General features: G+C 45.0%; 1 protein-coding gene across 1 annotated transcript in view; it reads left to right on the top strand.

Moving 5' to 3' along the window:
- The window catches only part of gabra5 (gamma-aminobutyric acid type A receptor subunit alpha5), a 77,827-nt gene that overhangs the window by 10,426 nt on the left and 48,705 nt on the right, over positions 1-18,696 (top strand). The window contains exon 4 of the mRNA XM_034180633.1: positions 17,744-17,811. Coding sequence (XP_034036524.1) covers positions 17,744-17,811 — 68 coding nt within the window. The remainder of the gene's footprint in view (positions 1-17,743; positions 17,812-18,696) is intronic.

Below are 18,696 nucleotides of genomic sequence, written 5' to 3'. Positions count from 1 at the left end.
TCCTTGAAATGAAAATCCGCCGAGCAAACTGCACATGTCCTCACACAAAGGCTGCTTACCAGAAAATAATGCAGTCGACAGGCGTGCAAAAGTTCACACATGCGCGAAGGTTTAAGGTTTGCTCATGCAAGCACACGTGATTCAAATCCATCAGGTTTTTGCAAAAAATAAAAAGGTCCGATACTTTTCTAACAGACCTCATATATATATATATATATATATATATATATATATATATATATATATATATATATGGGCGTTACGCTGTTTCCAATGATTGCTCGATATTGATTGTGGACCTGTTGGTTCTGATTTAGAAGCAACAAGTCCACAATTTATTCATCAACCTCTGTCAAAGCCATTTAAAGATGTCAGTCATGACTCTTGTCTGTTGCGGCAAGAAAAGAGAATCAATCATCCGCCGTTAAATGGAAAAATTGAGTAGGTTTTTATTTTCTGTTCCTCATAACGTGCCTTTTCCATGAGACAGCGCACAAAGATTCTCTGGTGTGGACTTACTTTTCAGTCAGTCTTTTCCACCAGCGTTCGGTGCGCAGCTGTGGGAAAAATTCTGCTGCAGCATATCGCGCTGCAAATATTAGCGGAGACCGGGATCGTTGTTCCCGGAAAATTATTTTATTTGTAACTCTCTGAAACACTACTGGCTGCATTTTGAGGGCCAACTGTGGTAAGTAAAGCCATAGTTTTTTTATTTTTTTTTTACCTTTATTACATCCTTACTTTAAAGCCAAAAGAAACAAGGTATCAGGCCAAAACTGTTGTATGGCTGGGGGGCCTGGCTGCCTTTTTGTTTCTGTCTTTTGTTTTTCCTTCCAGGTGGCTTGCATTTGGGACTGAGTGGCTGTGTTGCTGAGGTTATCAGGACCTCACCCTGATCACCTGCGGCTCGTCAGGACTCACAGCTGAGGTGCATCTATATGGATTGGAACATGGTGGTATTTAAGACTGGAGTATACAGTGTGTATTTGCCAGAGACCCGACCTTGTGACCAGACGGGTGAGATCGTCGTCTCGGGAGCCATCTCATCATCAGTGGATGCAGAGAACGTCCAGGGTTTGATGCATGGTCTGTGAAAGAGGAGGGGGTGAGGTCTCACGCTCGTCAGCACACTTCCTGAGGTACGTTAGATTTTGTGACTAACGTTTATACAGTCAGTAAATGTGGTGTCCCTCACACCTTATTATATTGAGCTGTACGTTAGTCATGTATCGGCTTCCACTGCAGTGGAGTTTTGTGAACTGGATGTTCCATGCCTGCAGGTTGGGAAGCTGATTAGTAATTAAGCCAGGAAGTGTTTGCTGTTTATGTACACCTTTGAGTGGTCTCTCTGTGTGTAGAGTGTGGACTCACATAATGGTTCCTTCTTTCACAGACTCGGTTTGTTGCGGCCACCTGGGGGGTGTCGGCGGGGTCCTTGGGTCCGAACGGCTTCTGGCTCCAGACCGTTAGCGCTGCTGGGAGCGCACCGTATCACCACCATGCCAGACCGCACACTCTTTTGTTGTTTTGTATCACTGTTATGTATTAAATTCAGTTAGCCTTTGTACCGTGCTCTGCTTATTTTATACTGGGTCCTTCAAACGCTGGTCGGTTCTCCGGGCTGCGTCTGACACATAACAGTAGTCTCTGGCCAAACATCACGGACCCAGCGGTAGCAGAGACGGTAACGCGCCGGGAAGGCGGCAGCAGACGTTTAGTAGTTATCCGGATCAGTTGCGGGTGCTCTCCGCCCGGATGGTGCGTGTTTGAGACCCATTGCTGAATACTGATTTGTGCTCTCTTGCAGCCGTGTTCCTGTGTTGTGCCTTATCCGTGGGTCGTGGTGGAGTGTGACTGGCGACGGCTTCACGTCACGCTCCGACCGGATAAGAGGTTTAAACGGGAGCTGCAAGAGTGTGTCTGTAATGGGTGCACGCGCACAGCGGAGCTCTGTGGCACGGGTCGCTGAGCTTCCTGTGTTACAGTTGTAGCCCCGTTTCCCCGGATAAAGATAACTACTGCGTCTGTTGTATCAGCTCCGGCGTTATTTAGTTGAGCACATTTTGGTTGTGTGTTGCACACAGCTGCGCACGGAGATGCAGCTCGTTTGTTTTCTGTCACCAAAGGGTTTTTTTTCATTTTTAGCACTTTGGCTCCCTCTTTTGGTGACTTAGTCACATTACCGTTAAGCTCTTAAGTTAGAACAGGTGTGTTCGATAAAAAAAAGGACCCAAACAACTGTATGTTGGTCTGTTAGTCTTTCTTTTTATTTCTTTTTGTTTCACCTCCCCAGGGTTTGATGGGACGGTCCCCTGGGGGGTGATGGGGTGGTACTTGGGTTTTTTTTTCTTTTTTTTTTTTGTTTTTGTTATGCCCTCTCTTCTCCTCTGACTCCAGCCGGGTGAGCCGTAGTGTCGGCGTTGCTGGAGGGGTGCAGTTTGGTTGTGCTGGGCATTTCCCAGGTAGCCTCTGCACCCGGGAGGGGGGGGGGGGTTTGGGGTATTTTCTTTTTCTTCCCTCTCTTCTCCTCTGGCTCCAGCCGGGTGAGCCGTAGTGTCGGCGTTGCTGGAGTGGTGCAGTTTGGTTATACTGGGCGTTTCCCGGGTAACCTCTGCACCTGGGGGGGGGGGGGTGTTTTTTGATTCCCTGTTCCACCTCCGGCTTCTGCACGCCTTTGGCCGTCTGCCATCGGCGTGGCTGAGGTTTGGGGCAGTGGGATATACCCGCAGCTAGTGGCTGGTGTAGAAGTCGGAGGAGTGGCGCCGTTTTGTGCTGTTTGCCATAACCGCTGTTCCACTCCTCCCGGTTGGCTTCTGGGGTATAGTCACGGTTGGTGACACTGGACGTGCTTCCAGTTTCCACTGCGCCAAGGGGGTGGGGTTGGGGTTGTTTTGTTTGTATGTTTTTTTTTCCCTCTCTTCTTGTTTTTCCCCACAGTTTCCGCCCTCAGGGTTTGACTGTGGTGTCCTCTGGGGGCGAAAGGGCTGTGGGTCCATCTAGCCATAGACGGCCGGGGCTGGGTCCGTTGGTCATGAGGGGAGGCGTCTCCTGGGGTTGACGAGTGGTCCTCTGGGAGGCGCTGGGAGTCCCCGTGGGTGACGTTGGATCCCAGAGGGACCTCGGCTGTGGTTATTACTCCTGGAGCTGGCGGGAAGTCCTCTGGGGGGTGTTGGTCCCTACATGTCGTTTGGGGGGGGGGGGGGGGGGTGTTTTAGCACTTTTATTTGTAAGCTTAAGTTTAGGGTTTTTCTTTTCTCCTCTTCCCGGGGTTTGATGGGACGGTCCCCTGGGGAGGGGGGGGTGTTTTGGTTGTTTGTGTTTGTCTTTTTTGTTTTATGACTAAAGACCGAACATGGTTGGATAAAGGCTGACCGCACAGGTTTAAGAACTCCTGGCCACACCTGTGCTAAGTGACTGACTGAAACAAAGGCAAGGATGCAGCCAGAGGAGAGGACATCAACCATTCTGTTGGAAGACAAATGCAGATGCGGTTTCCAGCCATGGTCCCTGGAGGGGGGTGTTTCTCCTGGGCCAGGTTTGTGTGGTTGCCGGGAGGCTTCCCGTGAGGGTGGGGTACTGTTGTATGGCTGGGGGGCCTGGCTGCCTTTTTGTTTCTGTCTTTTGTTTTTCCTTCCAGGTGGCTTGCATTTGGGACTGAGTGGCTGTGTTGCTGAGGTTATCAGGACCTCACCCTGATCACCTGCAGCTCGTCAGGACTCACAGCTGAGGTGCATCTATATGGATTGGAACATGGTGGCATTTAAGACTGGAGTATACAGTGTGTATTTGCCAGAGACCCGACCTTGTGACCAGACGGGTGAGATCGTCATCTCGGGAGCCATCTCATCATCAGTGGATGCAGAGAACGTCCAGGGTTTGATGCATGGTCTGTGAAAGAGGAGGGGGTGAGGTCTCACGCTCGTCAGCACACTTCCTGAGGTACGTTAGATTTTGTGACTAACGTTTATACAGTCAGTAAATGTGGTGTCCCTCACACCTTATTATATTGAGCTGTACGTTAGTCATGTATCGGCTTCCACTGCAGTGGAGTTTTGTGAACTGGATGTTCCATGCCTGCAGGTTGGGAAGCTGATTAGTAATTAAGCCAGGAAGTGTTTGCTGTTTATGTACACCTTTGAGTGGTCTCTCTGTGTGTAGAGTGTGGACTCACATAATGGTTCCTTGTTTCACAGACTCGGTTTGTTGCGGCCACCTGGGGGGTGTCGGCGGGGTCCTTGGGTCCGAACGGCTTCTGGCTCCGGACCGTTAGCGCTGCTGGGAGCGCACCGTATCACCACCATGCCAGACCGCACACTCTTTTGTTGTTTTGTATCACTGTTATGTATTAAATTCAGTTAGCCTTTGTACCGTGCTCTGCTTATTTTATACTGGGTCCTTCAAACGCTGGTCGGTTCTCCGGGCTGCGTCCGACACATAACACAAAACATGGAAGTGTAGTGTGTCAGGAGCAATGAACCAGGTGTAGAGACCTCTGGCGCCCTCTTTTGGCTGCCCTGGATCTGTTCAGTAGTTCAGTTCAACAGCATGTTTGTAAAATAAAAATATTAGTCTATCATTGCGGGAGGGGGATTGGTCCGTGCCATCAGTCTTATGGCCGTCATTATTAACGACCAGTACTTCATTAATTTGCTGACAAATGTCAATATAATACTAGTATTAATATGTTGCATAACTAGACAATCAGGTAACCGCTCAAAAAATGTTTTTTAATAATACTAACCCAAATTGTTATCGGATCTGATGGAATCGAAATAATCGATTCTGAATCTTAAGAATCAGAATCGATTTTTGAAATTTGAATCGATACCCAGCACTAGCTCTGACTGCATGGTCATCGCCGTGCATGCTGAAACGTGGCTGGGGGTGATCCAAAGGTGGTCTTGTTTTTTATTTTTCCCTCGTCCTCATCATTTGCAGACACACGTACACCACCGTGCCTTACATGGGTGATTGGAGCACATATGACAATATGTTCAACATCTTGGTTTAGGGAAAGGATACACAAAGCTATCTCAGAGATTTCAGCTGTCAGTTTCCACTGTGAGGAACATAGTGAGGAAATGGAAGACCGCAGGCACAGTAATAGTTAAGGCCCGAAGTGGCAGGCCAAGAAAATCTCAGATAAGCTGAAGTGAAGGATGGTGAAAACAGTCATTGTCAACTCACAGACCTGCTCCAAAGACCTACAACATGATCTTGATGCAGATAGTGTCGCTGTGCATCATTCAACTATACAGCGCACTTTGTACAAGGAGATGCTGGATGAGAGAGTAATGCAGAGGAAGCATTTTCTGTATACATGCCACAAACAGAGTCACTTGAGGTATGCCAAAGCACATTTGGACAAGCCAGCTTCATTTTTGGAATAAGGTGCTGTGGACTGATTAAACTAAAACTGAGTTATTTGGACATAACAATCGGTGGTATGCATGGCTAAAAAAGAACACAGCATTCCAAGAAAAACACTTGCTACCTACAGTAAAATTTGGAGGTGGTTCCATCACGCTGTGGGGCTGTGTGGCCAGTGTAGGTACTGTTGAGGGTCACATGGATTCCAGTCAATATCAGCAGATTCTTGAGAACAGTGTTCATGAATCAGTGACAAAGTTGAAGTTGTGCTGAGGCTAGATCTTTCAACAAGACAGTGGCCCTAAACTCTGCTCAAAATCCACTAAAGCATTCACACAGAGGATTCCAGAAACACAGAATGAGGTGTTATTATTCTTGTGCAAGCACATACGCTTGGTGGACTTGTAGGTGAATGATGGATGGTGGACTTGAAGGGGAGTTGGATTTACTGGTACAAAGAGGAATTGAATTTATGGGTACGCATCATCAGTAGTGTTCCTCTGGGTCATAGGGTGTTTCGGCCCTTAACACTATACACCCTCTCCAGAGGCGGCCAGCTACAGGATGATCAAACCTGAGCTTGCGTCCCAAGCTTAATTAGCCATGAAACATGAAACATGAGACATCTCAGGGGACTATGTATGACAGGGGCGTCCAGTTCCCTGAGTCAGGCCTAGACTGGCTGACCGCATACCTCCTGTTGCACTACTTGGGGGCCCAATTGGGGTCATTCCTCTTCAACCAGAACCACTGACTGCTCCTTTCGGCTGCCTCTGATGTGGCTTTGATGGCTGTGCGCAGGTCCTGGCCCCTGATTCCCAAGTCCCTCAGGAGTTTTGTGGGAGATGTTCCCATGAAGCCTCTGCACCCAACCTCCACAGGGTGCACTTCAACATTCCAGCCACGATGTCGCACTTCCGCGGCCAACTCAAAATACCGCAGGTGCTTCCGCTCAAATGCCTCCTCCATGGAGTCCTCCCAGGGTACAGTAAGTTTGACTATGTATACCTTCTTTAGCACCAGGTCAGGCCTCAAGGTGGTAGTGGCGACCTCTGCGGGGAACACCAGCTGTTTGCCAACATCTGCCAGCATCTTCCAGTCGCGTGCTGGGCACAGCTGGCTTCTCTCTGTTGGTTTAAAGTTCCTCCTGGCAGCTGTGGCCCCTTCACGGACAAAGGCAGTTACCCATGAGGCATCAGATGTTGGCGGTGGCAGGGCGTTGATGCTGGATCGTTTGCCATCCAGTGTGGAGGCGAGGCTCTTCAAGACTTGGTTGTGGCGCCAAGTATACCGTCCCTGGGTGAGACTGGCTTTACACCCTGTCAGAATGTGTCGGAGGGAGGCTGGCTTGGCGCACAGGACGCACACAGGATCTTCGCCAAACCACTGGTGGAGATTGGTTGGAGTTGGAAGGACATCGTAAGTGGCTCTGATGGCAAAGCTCAAGCTCTTTGCCTCCATGGCCCATACATCCCTCCAGCTCAACTTTCTTCTTTTGACACCTTCCCACCGTGTCCACTGTCCCTGTTTTCCAAGGGTGACTGCCTTGGCCCATCTTGTGGCCTCCTCCTGACGCCGCACTTCCTCGACCACCATCTTCCTCCATGCTGGCGCAGTGGCACTCCTCCAGGCTGGGCGGCGAGATGTTAACCCAAGGCCTTCTCTTCCTTCCTTGCTGAACATTCCCCACGATGTCGGCATGCCTGAGAGCTGCTGTCGCCTCTTCCACTGCTCTTGCTGGTGTCCACTTGCGCCCTGTTGCCAAGGTTGGTGCATTTTCTCTAACCACTGGATCTTTGGATTCATTCAAGGTCATCTGCAGTCGTGTTTTTGCACACTTGAACTCCTCTGTTAGACTGGTAAGGGGCAACTTCAGGACACTGTCTCCGTAGAGGCCTATGGTGGTCAGGAAGTGCGGAACTCCAAGCCACTTCTTGACGTAGACAGTAACTCTTCTCTCCAGCTTCTCTACTGTTGAGATGGGCACCTCGTAGACTGCCAGGGGCCACAGCACTCGGGGTAGTAAGCCAAACTGAACGCACCAGGCCTTGAGTTTTCCAGGAAGATGGGTGCTGTCGATCGCCAATAGGCCTGCTTTGACGTCGTTGCACAGTTGCTTCACCTGGTCTTTATCTTTCAGGCTTGCATCATAGCACCTTCCCAGGCTTTTGACTGGCTGCTCAGATACCATGGGGATTGGATCGTCTCCGATGAAGAACTGCAGGTCAGCAAGCACTCCCTTCACCACTGAGATGCCGCGTGACTTTTGGAACAAGTACAATGTTCTGGAATGGCCATCTCAGTCCCCAGACCTGAATATTATTGAAAATCTGTGGTGTGATTTTAAGCGGGCTGTCCATGCTCGGAAACCAATAAAACTGACTGAACTGGAGATGTTTTGTAAAGAAGAATGGTCCAAAATACCTTCTACCAGAATCCAGACTCTCATTGGAAGCTAAAGGAAGCATTTAGAGGCTGTTATTTCTGCAAACGGAGGATGTACTAAATATTGTGGTATTTTTTCTGTTGGGGTGCCCAAATTTATGCACCTGCCTAATTTTGTTTAAAGAATTATTGCACACTTTACTGCAAATGGCAAATGTTTGTCTTTGAAACTACCTACAGATAAGAAAATACAGGGCTAATTACAACATTAACCTAAATGATGGACATAAATAATAACTGAATTTGGAACAATTTTGTTACAAGCATGAGTCATTCTTCAAATGAAGCATGTGTTAATTTTATACACTCCACCCACAAAATAACAGAAATTTATGTTTGCACAAGTTAAAGAATTATTCTATTTCCCTGTAACTAGCCAATTTACCTCACAATGTCTCTTAAATACTTTACTATTACTATTATTATTATTATTATTATTATTAATAGTAGTAGTAGTGCATCCCTCTGACAAAGTCCAGTTTACACTATTTAGCAGTGTGTAAAATAATAATTTTAAAAAGCCTGACAATTTCTCTGACCATTTTGAGTACAGTTTAATGGTGAAATTAGATTTTGTGTTTGCCATGACTGAATTATTGTAATATAAGGAAACCAACTTAGCAAGCATCATAGCAAGAAGGCAAACAAACCACCACCACCAAGACCACTTAAGTGCACTAATTCCATATCTTCTTTTGAAGTTGACAGTGTATCGAGATCTACCAAGTCATATTGAATGTTTTTTTTTGTTTTTTTTTGCTTTAGTTTTCTTAAGTCTGGTATTTAGTGCAGTGCTTTATTTTTTGACAGACAACTACTCACTCACTCATCTTCAACCGCTTTTCTGGGTTCAGGTCGTGGGGGCAACAGTTCCAGCAGGGGACCCCAGATTTCCCTTTCCCGTGCCACACTGAGCACCTCTGACTGGGGGATCCCGAGGCGTTCCCAAGCCAGTTTGGAGATATTATTTTTATTTTTATTTATTTATTTTTCATTTATTTGCTTTAATTTTATAAACTCTGGTATTTAGTGCAGTGATTTATTTTTGACAAAGACGACGACTTGCTTATTTTTATTTATTTATTTATTTGCTTTAGTTTTCTTGAGTGTGGTATTTAGTGCAGTGATTCATTTTTGACAAAGAAAAAAAAATCTGCCAGAATTGACATGACACACAGGCAGATGCAGTTGGGACATTTATTTATTATTTTGTTGTTTTGGTTTAATTTTGCGGGTCAATGGAAAAAATACAGCACTTGGGCCAAAAACAATTTATGAATAGAATTTTATGTGGTGAAAAAATAAACATGTACAGTTGCAAAGACGTTGGTGGGAAACACAGGCCTGGATCCAGACTGGTTTGGACCAATGCAGTTGCATCGGTTGAATTTTTTTACGCATCGTTCGTCATCGTAAAAAAAAAAAATCTTGAATAATCCTGAATAGTGCTGAACGTGTCCCCGCGGTGAACACAGCTTTTTGGTGGTTTTCATGTCAACCTATAGTCCGTAAATTATATGGATTTGTCTGAGTTTCAGAGTCATACGGACGTACAAATAAAGTCGGATATTCAGGGTTTGGTCTGCAGCGGGTCTGTAATCAACTGTTTCTGCAGTGCGACTCCACTTTGAAGCTGTGAACCATTGAAGCAATGCTTCGATCCACTAGCTCGTTAGTTCTTTGATTCGCTGCTCTTCAGAAACAGCAAGTCCACTTCTTAACTCCTCTCAAAGCCATTAAAATACCGTGAGTCACTTTTGTGTGGATTAAAGTCACTAACAGGGACTCTTGTCTTGTTGCAGTCAAAAAATGAGAATCGTCCTCTGTTCCGTTGGCACAGCTCCAAACACTGCGCGGCTCTCTGCTGAGACAGAGTCCATTCAGAATTAATGACTTCAAAACGAGTTGCCGGTTTAAATAAAATGACACCTCTTTCCAAACGTAATACAGACAAGAAACTACAATCAACTAAAATGTTTTTTCCTCCCAAAATGAGACGTCCTGCATTTCTTTACAAATTACATCCTGAAGTGAAGCACAGCAGCTGTAAGAGCTCAGCTCTACTACAGATTTTGTTTATTCCTATTTATGTCCAGAGATCAAGGATCCACCATGTAGAGTTTAATATGTCAAAAGTTTAAGGATCCAGTGACCAATTTCATATTTATTTACTTTAAGACTCAATAAAATGTTCAATTTCAATTCAATTTCAATTTAATCGGCTTAAAAAGTGCCAAATCACAACAAAATCTAAATATACTAAAACAAATACATCACAATTGTACACATATCAATCAATCAATCAATCAACTTTTTTCTTATATAGCGCCAAATCACAACAAACAGTTGCCCCAAGGCGCTCCATATTGTAAGGCAAGGCCATACAATAATTATGAAAAACCCCAACAGTCAAAACGACCCCCTATGAGCAAGCACTTGGCCACAGTGGGAAGGAAAAACTCCCTTTTAACAGGAAGAAACCTCCAGCAGAACCAGGCTCAGGGAGGGGCAGTCTTCTGCTGAGACTGGTTGGGGCTGAGGGAAAAAAACAGGAAAAAGACATGCCGTGAAGGGGGGCAGAGATCGATCACTAATGATTAAATGCAGAGTGATGCATACGGAGCAAAAAGAGAAAAAAAACAGTGCATCATGGGAACCCCCCCACAATCTACGTCTAAAGCAGCATAACCAAGGGATGGTCCAGGGTCACCCGATCCAGCCCTAACTATAAGCCTTAGCGAAAAGGAAAGTTTTAAGCCTAATCTTAAAAGTAGAGAGGGTATCTGTCTCCCTGATCTGAATTGGGAGCTGGTTCCACAGGAGAGGAGCCTGAAAGCTGAAGGCTCTGCCTCCCATTCTACTCTTACAAACCCTAGGAACTACAAGTAAGCCCGCAGTCTGACAGCGAAGCGCTCTAATGGGGTAATATGGTACTACGAGGTCCCTAAGATAAGATGGGACCTGATTATTCAAAACCTTATAAGTAAGAAGAAGAATTTTAAATTCTATTCTAGAATTAACAGGAAGCCAATGAAGAGAGGCCAACACGGGTGAGATATGCTCTCTCCTGCTAGTCCCCGTCAGTACTCTAGCTGCAGCATTCTGAACCAACTGAAGGCTTTTTAGGGAACTTTTAGGACAACCTGATAATAATGAATTACAATAGTCCAGCCTAGAGGAAATAAATGCATGAATTAGTTTTTCAGCATCACTCTGAGACAAGACCTTTCTGATTTTAGAGATATTGCGTAAATGCAAAAAGGCAGTCCTACATATTTGTTTAATATGCGCTTTGAATGACATATCCTGATCAAAAATGACTCCAAGATTTCTCACAGTATTACTAGAGATCAGGGAAGTGCCATCCAGAGTAACGATCTGGTTAGACACCATGCTTCTAAGATTTGTGGGGCCAAGTACAATAACTTCAGTTTTATCTGAGTTTAAAAGCAGGAAATTAGAGGTCATCCATGTCTTTATGTCTGTAAGACAATCCTGCAGTTTAGCTAATTGGTGTGTATCCTCTGGCTTCATGGATAGATAAAGCTGGGTATCATCTGCGTAACAATGAAAATTTAAGCAATACCGTCTAATAATACTGCCTAAGGGAAGCATGTATAAAGTGAATAAAATTGGTCCTAGCACAGAACCTTGTGGAACTCCATAATTAACTTTAGTCTGTGAAGAAGATTCCCCATTTACATGAACAAACTGTAATCTATTAGACAAATATGATTCAAACCACCGCAGCGCAGTGCCTTTAATACCTATGACATGCTCTAATCTCTGTAATAAAATTTTATGGTCAACAGTATCAAAAGCAGCACTGAGGTCCAACAGAACAAGCACAGAGATAAGTCCACTGTCCGAAGCCATAAGAAGATCATTTGTAACCTTCACTAATGCTGTTTCTGTACTATGATGAATTCTAAAACCTGACTGAAACTCTTCAAATAGACCATTCCTCTGCAGGTGATCAGTTAGCTGTTTTACAACTACCCTCTCAAGAATCTTTGAGAGAAAAGGAAGGTATCACAACTGTGATATGTGTACACACAATTGTGATGCACAGTTGTGATGTATTTGACAGTGTATGTTGCACACGACTAAAAGAATGAAGATTATTGAATAACAAGATGCGTGCGATTTTTATTTTATCATTGGGCAAAAATGCATCTGTCAGATTTTCACTCTGGATCCAGCCCTGAAACAGACTGTCTGGCATCTACGTGAGCCAATCAGAAGCGCTCACTAAGGTGCTCTCAGCCCATGAAATGGAGGAACATGCTGGTGGATGTCTGCCTTCTTTTCCGTGTGAGTGGAGGAGAAATACTTATGCTTTCACATAAGTCTCCAATAACACCAGGAAAAGCTGCTAGATTTCTGACTAGTCCCTTTTTTTTTGTTTTTGAAGAAAAAAAAACCTGCTGGAGTGGTCTGAATCGACCTCTCTCTCTGACTGACTGCTCTCTCTTTTTTCATGCGATCGACTGAAGTCGACTAGAGAAACAAACCCAGAAGTGAACTGTCCCCTGCGTGTCCTTCCACCCGCTTCTCTCAGATGGCAAACGGGGTGCCAGCAGATGCCTGCTAGGGGTGCCAATTTGGCAATTCTACGCATGGTGACATTTTGCTGAGGAGATTATTTATTTTTGTTTTTAAGTGATCATGCCCACGGTGCCGCCACTCCCCCAATAAATGGCGCCCCGGGCTGCAGCCTGCATCGCCCATACCAAAAACCTCCACTGGCAGTACGACCTCATCTTGACACCATTCGATTGGGTGTCTAGCACGAGCGCGATGCAAATGTGGAGTGCATGGGCTGTGGCTGAATGGTTGTGCCGACTGCTGTACGAGGCGGCTCACATTTTTCGTGACATCCATGCCAATCCTCCTTCCTGCGTCATTTGGCCTCAATCATGTTATGTGTGAAGCGGCCTTAAACTATGTCTATGTATAACTGAAGGGGATATTGTTATGATTTTACAATGTAATATACTAAAAAAATGAATGTAACAGTTTGTGCAATGCAAGTGAATCCATCATGAAGTCCCAAAGGTGCCGCATGTTGTTTGAATTTCTTCCTGTGCATTTTAAGCAGCCCATGTGCTTAACTTTTCGAGACTGCAGAATATCATTATAATTCATCCCAAAATTGAAATAAAATAAAGTTAAATCAAATTTATTAATGCTTCATGATAATGCAGACCTCGGCCAGTGTTGACAGCAAGAGCAAAGCCTTCATTTGTTTTGTTCCATGTAATATTAAGACACAGCCTCACTTTAGTTATGTTCCAACACCTTATTAAGGGCCCCTTCACACATAACACATGCACGCTCATGTTTGCACCCACAAACACAGTGCGAGCACATGGAAAGTCGCGCACACAGTAGCGGAGGAAAAAAACATCACAATTTATCATACTTAATTCCTGTCATAAAGAGTGGACTAGCCTCCGCCTAGTACACCGGGAAGTAATGAAATGACGTGGATCACTGTTCTCCCTTTTATGTTTTTTACATGAATTACCTGATGCGCTCAAGGCGGCCGGCTCCTGTGTCATGAAGAGTCACCGCTCACACTGTGAACACATCAGCAGTGATCACATGCAAATGTGAAATGTGTTTTTATTATCACAATGTGGGTAATTCCCGCAGTGACATGTGCCTCGCGGGGGCATCCCACGGGGTGATGTCCTGCATGGCACGATATTCAGCAGCTTTGTGATGCGCTGAAGTGCTGGTCAGCTGAAGCAATGTGTTTTAATTTATTCCCATCTTTATTCCCAGCTGTATAATTAGTGAAAATCACTGGGTTGATATCAATAATAAATTAAAGGGAATGCAATACAGACCCAGGTAACACACAACTTAAATGCAACGTTGCTGGAAGGTTGCTGACAACGTTGTAGCAATGTGAATTTGTAGACTCCCCACAACATTACTGCAATGTTGTCAGCAACATTGCTGACAACGTTGCTGACAACACTGCAGCAACATTGTGTGGAGTCTACAAATTCACGTTGCTACAAAGTTGCAACACAACGTCATTGCAACTTCTGTGCAACGTTCCGGCAACGTCAAATTGTTAGCTGGGCAACCCTGCGGTTAAATAAAAAATGCCACTCGCAGGATTCGAACCTGTAATTTCCAACAGGTCAGATTACCACTGCGCTACAATCACTGTCTTATAACAGCAGCATAAAAGGCCTAAAATCAACAAGGAGATAAATGTTTTTAAAAAATAGGAGAAAAAAGCACTATAATAACTGACAAAATAGCATTTGTTATGGTGAATTTTTTGTCTGTGTTGTAATGTAACACCTTGAGTGCACGGTCACGTCGAACTGTCAATCAGTTGGCGGTCAGCTGACATGCGCTAGCATCCACAGCAAAGCGATCACACTCCACACGCCATTTGTGTTGATGGGGGGGAGTCAACGATGATATTCTCCACATGCCATTTGCTTGATGCTAGGTGACACCACACTCGTGTTGCACTTAGACAGTTTTCACAGACAGGTCAAACGTGATCGTAACAACTGTGTGAATAGCCCCGCCTTTTCTAAGTGTGCAGTGAGCGGTGTTAGATGTTTGTGTGCGACACCTGGAATTTGGCCGACACCTGCCGAGATGGGGATCAGATGAGCACGTGCAGGGCATTCGCTGTCTTTCGGCCACTTGTGTGCGTGAATATTGTGGTGACAGGTGTACAAGACGTTTGAGGCTGCTCCGATTTTTCCCGAATGGCATACAATTCCTCCTTCGTACGGTAATCGGCTTCAATCATATTACGTGTGAAGGGGCCTTTACTGTTCTCTCTTTCATGTTTTACATGAATTAACTGACGCGCTCAAGTCAGCCAGCTCCCGTCTCATGAAGAGCTGAGCTCTGGCGTCGTGAACGCATGCAACCGGCATGACGTGCCCAGCGCGCAGTGATCCGCACGATATTCACCAGCATTGTGGTGTGCTGATGCAGCGGTCAGCTGAAGCAATATGTGTTTTAATTTATTTCCACGTGAGGACAGCATGTTGACATCCGCGCTTCACGCTGTAGTATGCAACTTAATATCCTAAAAGACAGGTGCAGGTGTTCCCGAGCTGTGACTTGCGAGCACAGATATCTGATTATCTGCACATCGCAGGAGGACATGCCCACCTGTCAGCAGACCTCGCAGTTCACAGAAAAAAAGGTTCACTCTCTGTTGCTTTGTTCTGTGATTTTAATTAATGTATGTATTATTATGTGTTTGTCCTGCATCTGTCTGATGTGTGTGTTTCTAATTTGACACCTTGTGTGCACGGTCACGTCCAGCTGACAGACTGCGGTCAGCTGACAGGCGTTGTGTGTCCACAGCAAAGCATATGAGCAAAACGACTGGACTCCTGGACCTTCAGCCACAGCTGACAATGTTGGATTCATAGTGTGTGTGTGTGTGTGTATGTGTGTGTGGCGGGGAGGGGGGTTCGACACAGTTATACCCATGTGTGTTGCTAGGTGACGCCACATTCGTGTTGCACTTTGACAATTTTTTCAGACAGGTTAAATGTGATCGCCTGCTGTCTGATATAGCACCAGGTGCGTGAATAGCCCCGCCTTTTCTAAGTGTGCAGCGAGCAGTGTTAGATGTTTGTGTGCGACACCTAGAATTTGGCCGACACCTGCTGAGAGGAGGATTGAATGAGCACGTGGAGGGCATTCGCTGTCTTTCGGCTGCTTGTTTGTGCGAATGGTTGTAGCAACAGGTGTACAAGGTGTTTGAGGTGGCTCAGATTTTTCACAGTCAGCAGTGTTATGTGTGAAGGGGCCCTAAGACATGGCCATGACTCAGTTGATGTACACCACAAATTGGGTCCTGGTTAGTACTTGGATTTGAGACCTCTTAAAAAGACCAGGGACTGTGTGTGTTTCTCTAGGCATAACTGGAGCTGCATCAGGAAGAGCATCTGGCATTAGAATGTGGATCTGTAGTGGATCTGCTGTGGCGACCTTGAACAAACTGGAGCAACCACAAGGCAAACACCAACTGAAGAAAGATGATTATGATTCATGATAGAAAATACTTTATATAATGTACAGTACATACTTATATAATATTGCTATGCTAGGCGTGTTGAGAGGTGATGTTCTTCATGGCACAATATGTGAGTTGCTCCAGACAGGTGGGTGTGTCGCCGGCGAGCCGCTGCAGCTGACCACTGTGTCATCGTTATGCTCATGGTAAAAAATGAAAACACATAGCACCTTTGCAATGTGTACAACAGTACCTCAGTGTTCACTGCAGACACCATCAGCCAGGCTCCCCCATGTGAATATATCTCTTTGATCATGTGAACAGTCAGCTGGCAATCCAAATGTCAAGTCCACCATGCGAGTTATAGTCCACATGATGCAGTGTCCTTCAGCGTGTGGCGCGCTGGACATCTGGATGTGTGGAGCTGGCTGATGTGTTCATGATATGAGTGCATCAATTGATCCACGTCAGTTCATTAATTCCTTGTTTACGTCCATGGCCATGGTTTATGAACATGAAGGAACAGAGGGACGATAATTCTTGTATTATCTGTGCTTTATAAAATTAATTAAATATTTTAAAAGACAAAAGAAATCGATGTGTTTCCTCATTTCCAACACAGGCCATCAAGTCATCAGGCATCAATTACACATCATTACCAGTAACATGATTGTCTTACATTTGTCGATTTACATGCATTTGTACATTTAATTGCTTCCGCTGCTATGTGAACGTGATATGGTATCACGCCTCTCCCATGGTCGCACTGTGTTTGTGCACATACACACGAGCATGCACGAAACCATCGCCGCTGCATCATATGCGGCAGTGTGACCGTCTGTCCCTCCCGACAGTGACTGGAATTTTTCAAGGTTCACCAATTCAGTTTTTTCTGCCTGTTTTGGCCTCATTCGCCCAACTTTGTGTTATGTGTGAAGGGGCCATAAGATTCACGGGGTGCTGGAGCCTGTCCCAGCAGTCATAAGGTGTGAGGTGGGGTACACAGTGAAAAGTAGTAAGTGAAACAGTGAAACTGTTTATACTACTTGACATCAAGATACAAGTGTATTAAGCTATCATACCTACACTCCTACATGGTTCTGAAAGTTGGACTGTGTACCGATATCCAGTAAATCAGCTTGTGAAATTTCCCAAAGATATTTAGGTACAGTCCTGAACATTAAGTGGTATGATACAACCAATACTGAGGTTCTTGATTGGTGCCCTATGACAAGCACTGAAACTATGTTGCAACAGAATAAATTAATGATGGCATGGACATATCGTTAGAATGGATAGACATCGGCTACCGAAACAGCTTTTCTTCAGCCAGCTATCTACAGGATCTAGATGTGTAGGTGCTCCTAAGAAGAGATTTAAGGATGTCCTGAACAGGACCTGGAAAGACTGTGAGATGGATAACAGGGCCACAGCTCCATCAGACAGATTGTTGTGGAGGATAGCGTCTGTAATGGTGTGAAGACCTTCGAACAGCAGAGTAGATCACCTGAGGAAGAGAGGTGTGCCAGGCAAAAGGCCACTGAGGCACTAAAATTAGGACAGCTTCCTAGGTAGATGTCTATGCAGAAATCACACAGACTGACATGCTCGTGTCAAGCAGCAGTGATTGATTGATTGATGTGTTGATGCCATAAATCCACGGCTGGTGACTCATTGTTGCTTTTGCTGATCAGCTTGGACAGTGTAGTCAAACAACTGTGGGACTACTTTATCGATGAGTGCGTCTGTGTTGGACAGACAGCACTTAGCATGCTCACCAACACTGTTTAGTGATTAGTTTGTCACGGTATTAACAATTACATTAATATAGATTCAACAGTGTTAAGAGTACTGATGCACTTAATAGAGAAAATATTGTAAATGCTTGTGATATTGTATTTGTTCTTGCAGAAAAGGTGACTGAGATCAAAACCAACATCTTTGTTACCAGCTTTGGTCCAGTGTCTGACACTGAAATGGTAAGGACATAGTTTTGTTTTAATTGTCAACATCAGAACACCTGAACCAAATGAAAGTACAGTGAGGAAAATAAGTATTTGAACACCCTGCGATTTTGCAAGTTCTCCCACTTAGAAATCATGGAGCGGTCTGAAATTTTCATCTTAGGTGCATGTCCACTGTGAGAGACATAATCTAAAAAAAAAAAAAAAAATCCGGAAATCACAATGTATGATTTTTAAATAATTTATTTGCATGTTATTGCTGCAAATAACTATTTCAACACCTGGCAATCAGCAGAAATTCTGGCCCTCAAAGACCTGTTAGTCCGCCTCTAAAAAGTCCACCTCCACTCCACTTATTATTCCAAATTAGAAGCACCTATTTGAGGTCGTTAGCTGCATAAAGACACCTGTCCACCCCACACAATCAGTAAGACTCCAACTACTAACATGGCTAAGACCAAAGAGCTGTCCAAAGACACCAGAGACAAAATTGTAGACCTCCACAAGGCTGGAAAGGGCTACGGGGCAATTGCCAAGCAGCTTGGTGAAAAAAGATCAACTGTTGGAGCAATTATTAGAAAATGGAAGAAGCTAAACATGACTGTCAATCTCCCTCGGACTGGGGCTCCATGCAAGATCCCACCTCGTGGAGTATCAATGATCCTTAGAAAGGTGAGGAATCAGCCCAGAACTGCACGGGAGGAGCTGGCACCACTGTTTCCAAGGTTACTGTGAGTAATACACTAAGACGTCATGGGTTAAAATCATGCATGGCACGGAAGGTTCCCCTGCTTAAATCAGCACACGTCTAGGCCCGTCTTAAGTTTGCTCATGACCATTTGGATGATCCAGAGGAGTCATGGGAGAAAGTTATGTGGTCAGATGAGACCAAAATAGAAC

Source organism: Thalassophryne amazonica, chromosome 10, assembly GCF_902500255.1.
Source record: "Thalassophryne amazonica chromosome 10, fThaAma1.1, whole genome shotgun sequence".
In the NCBI taxonomy this organism is placed as follows: domain Eukaryota; kingdom Metazoa; phylum Chordata; class Actinopteri; order Batrachoidiformes; family Batrachoididae; genus Thalassophryne; species Thalassophryne amazonica.
The sequence above is the reverse complement of the archived record's forward strand: the minus strand, read 5'-3'. Positions and strand labels throughout refer to the sequence as shown.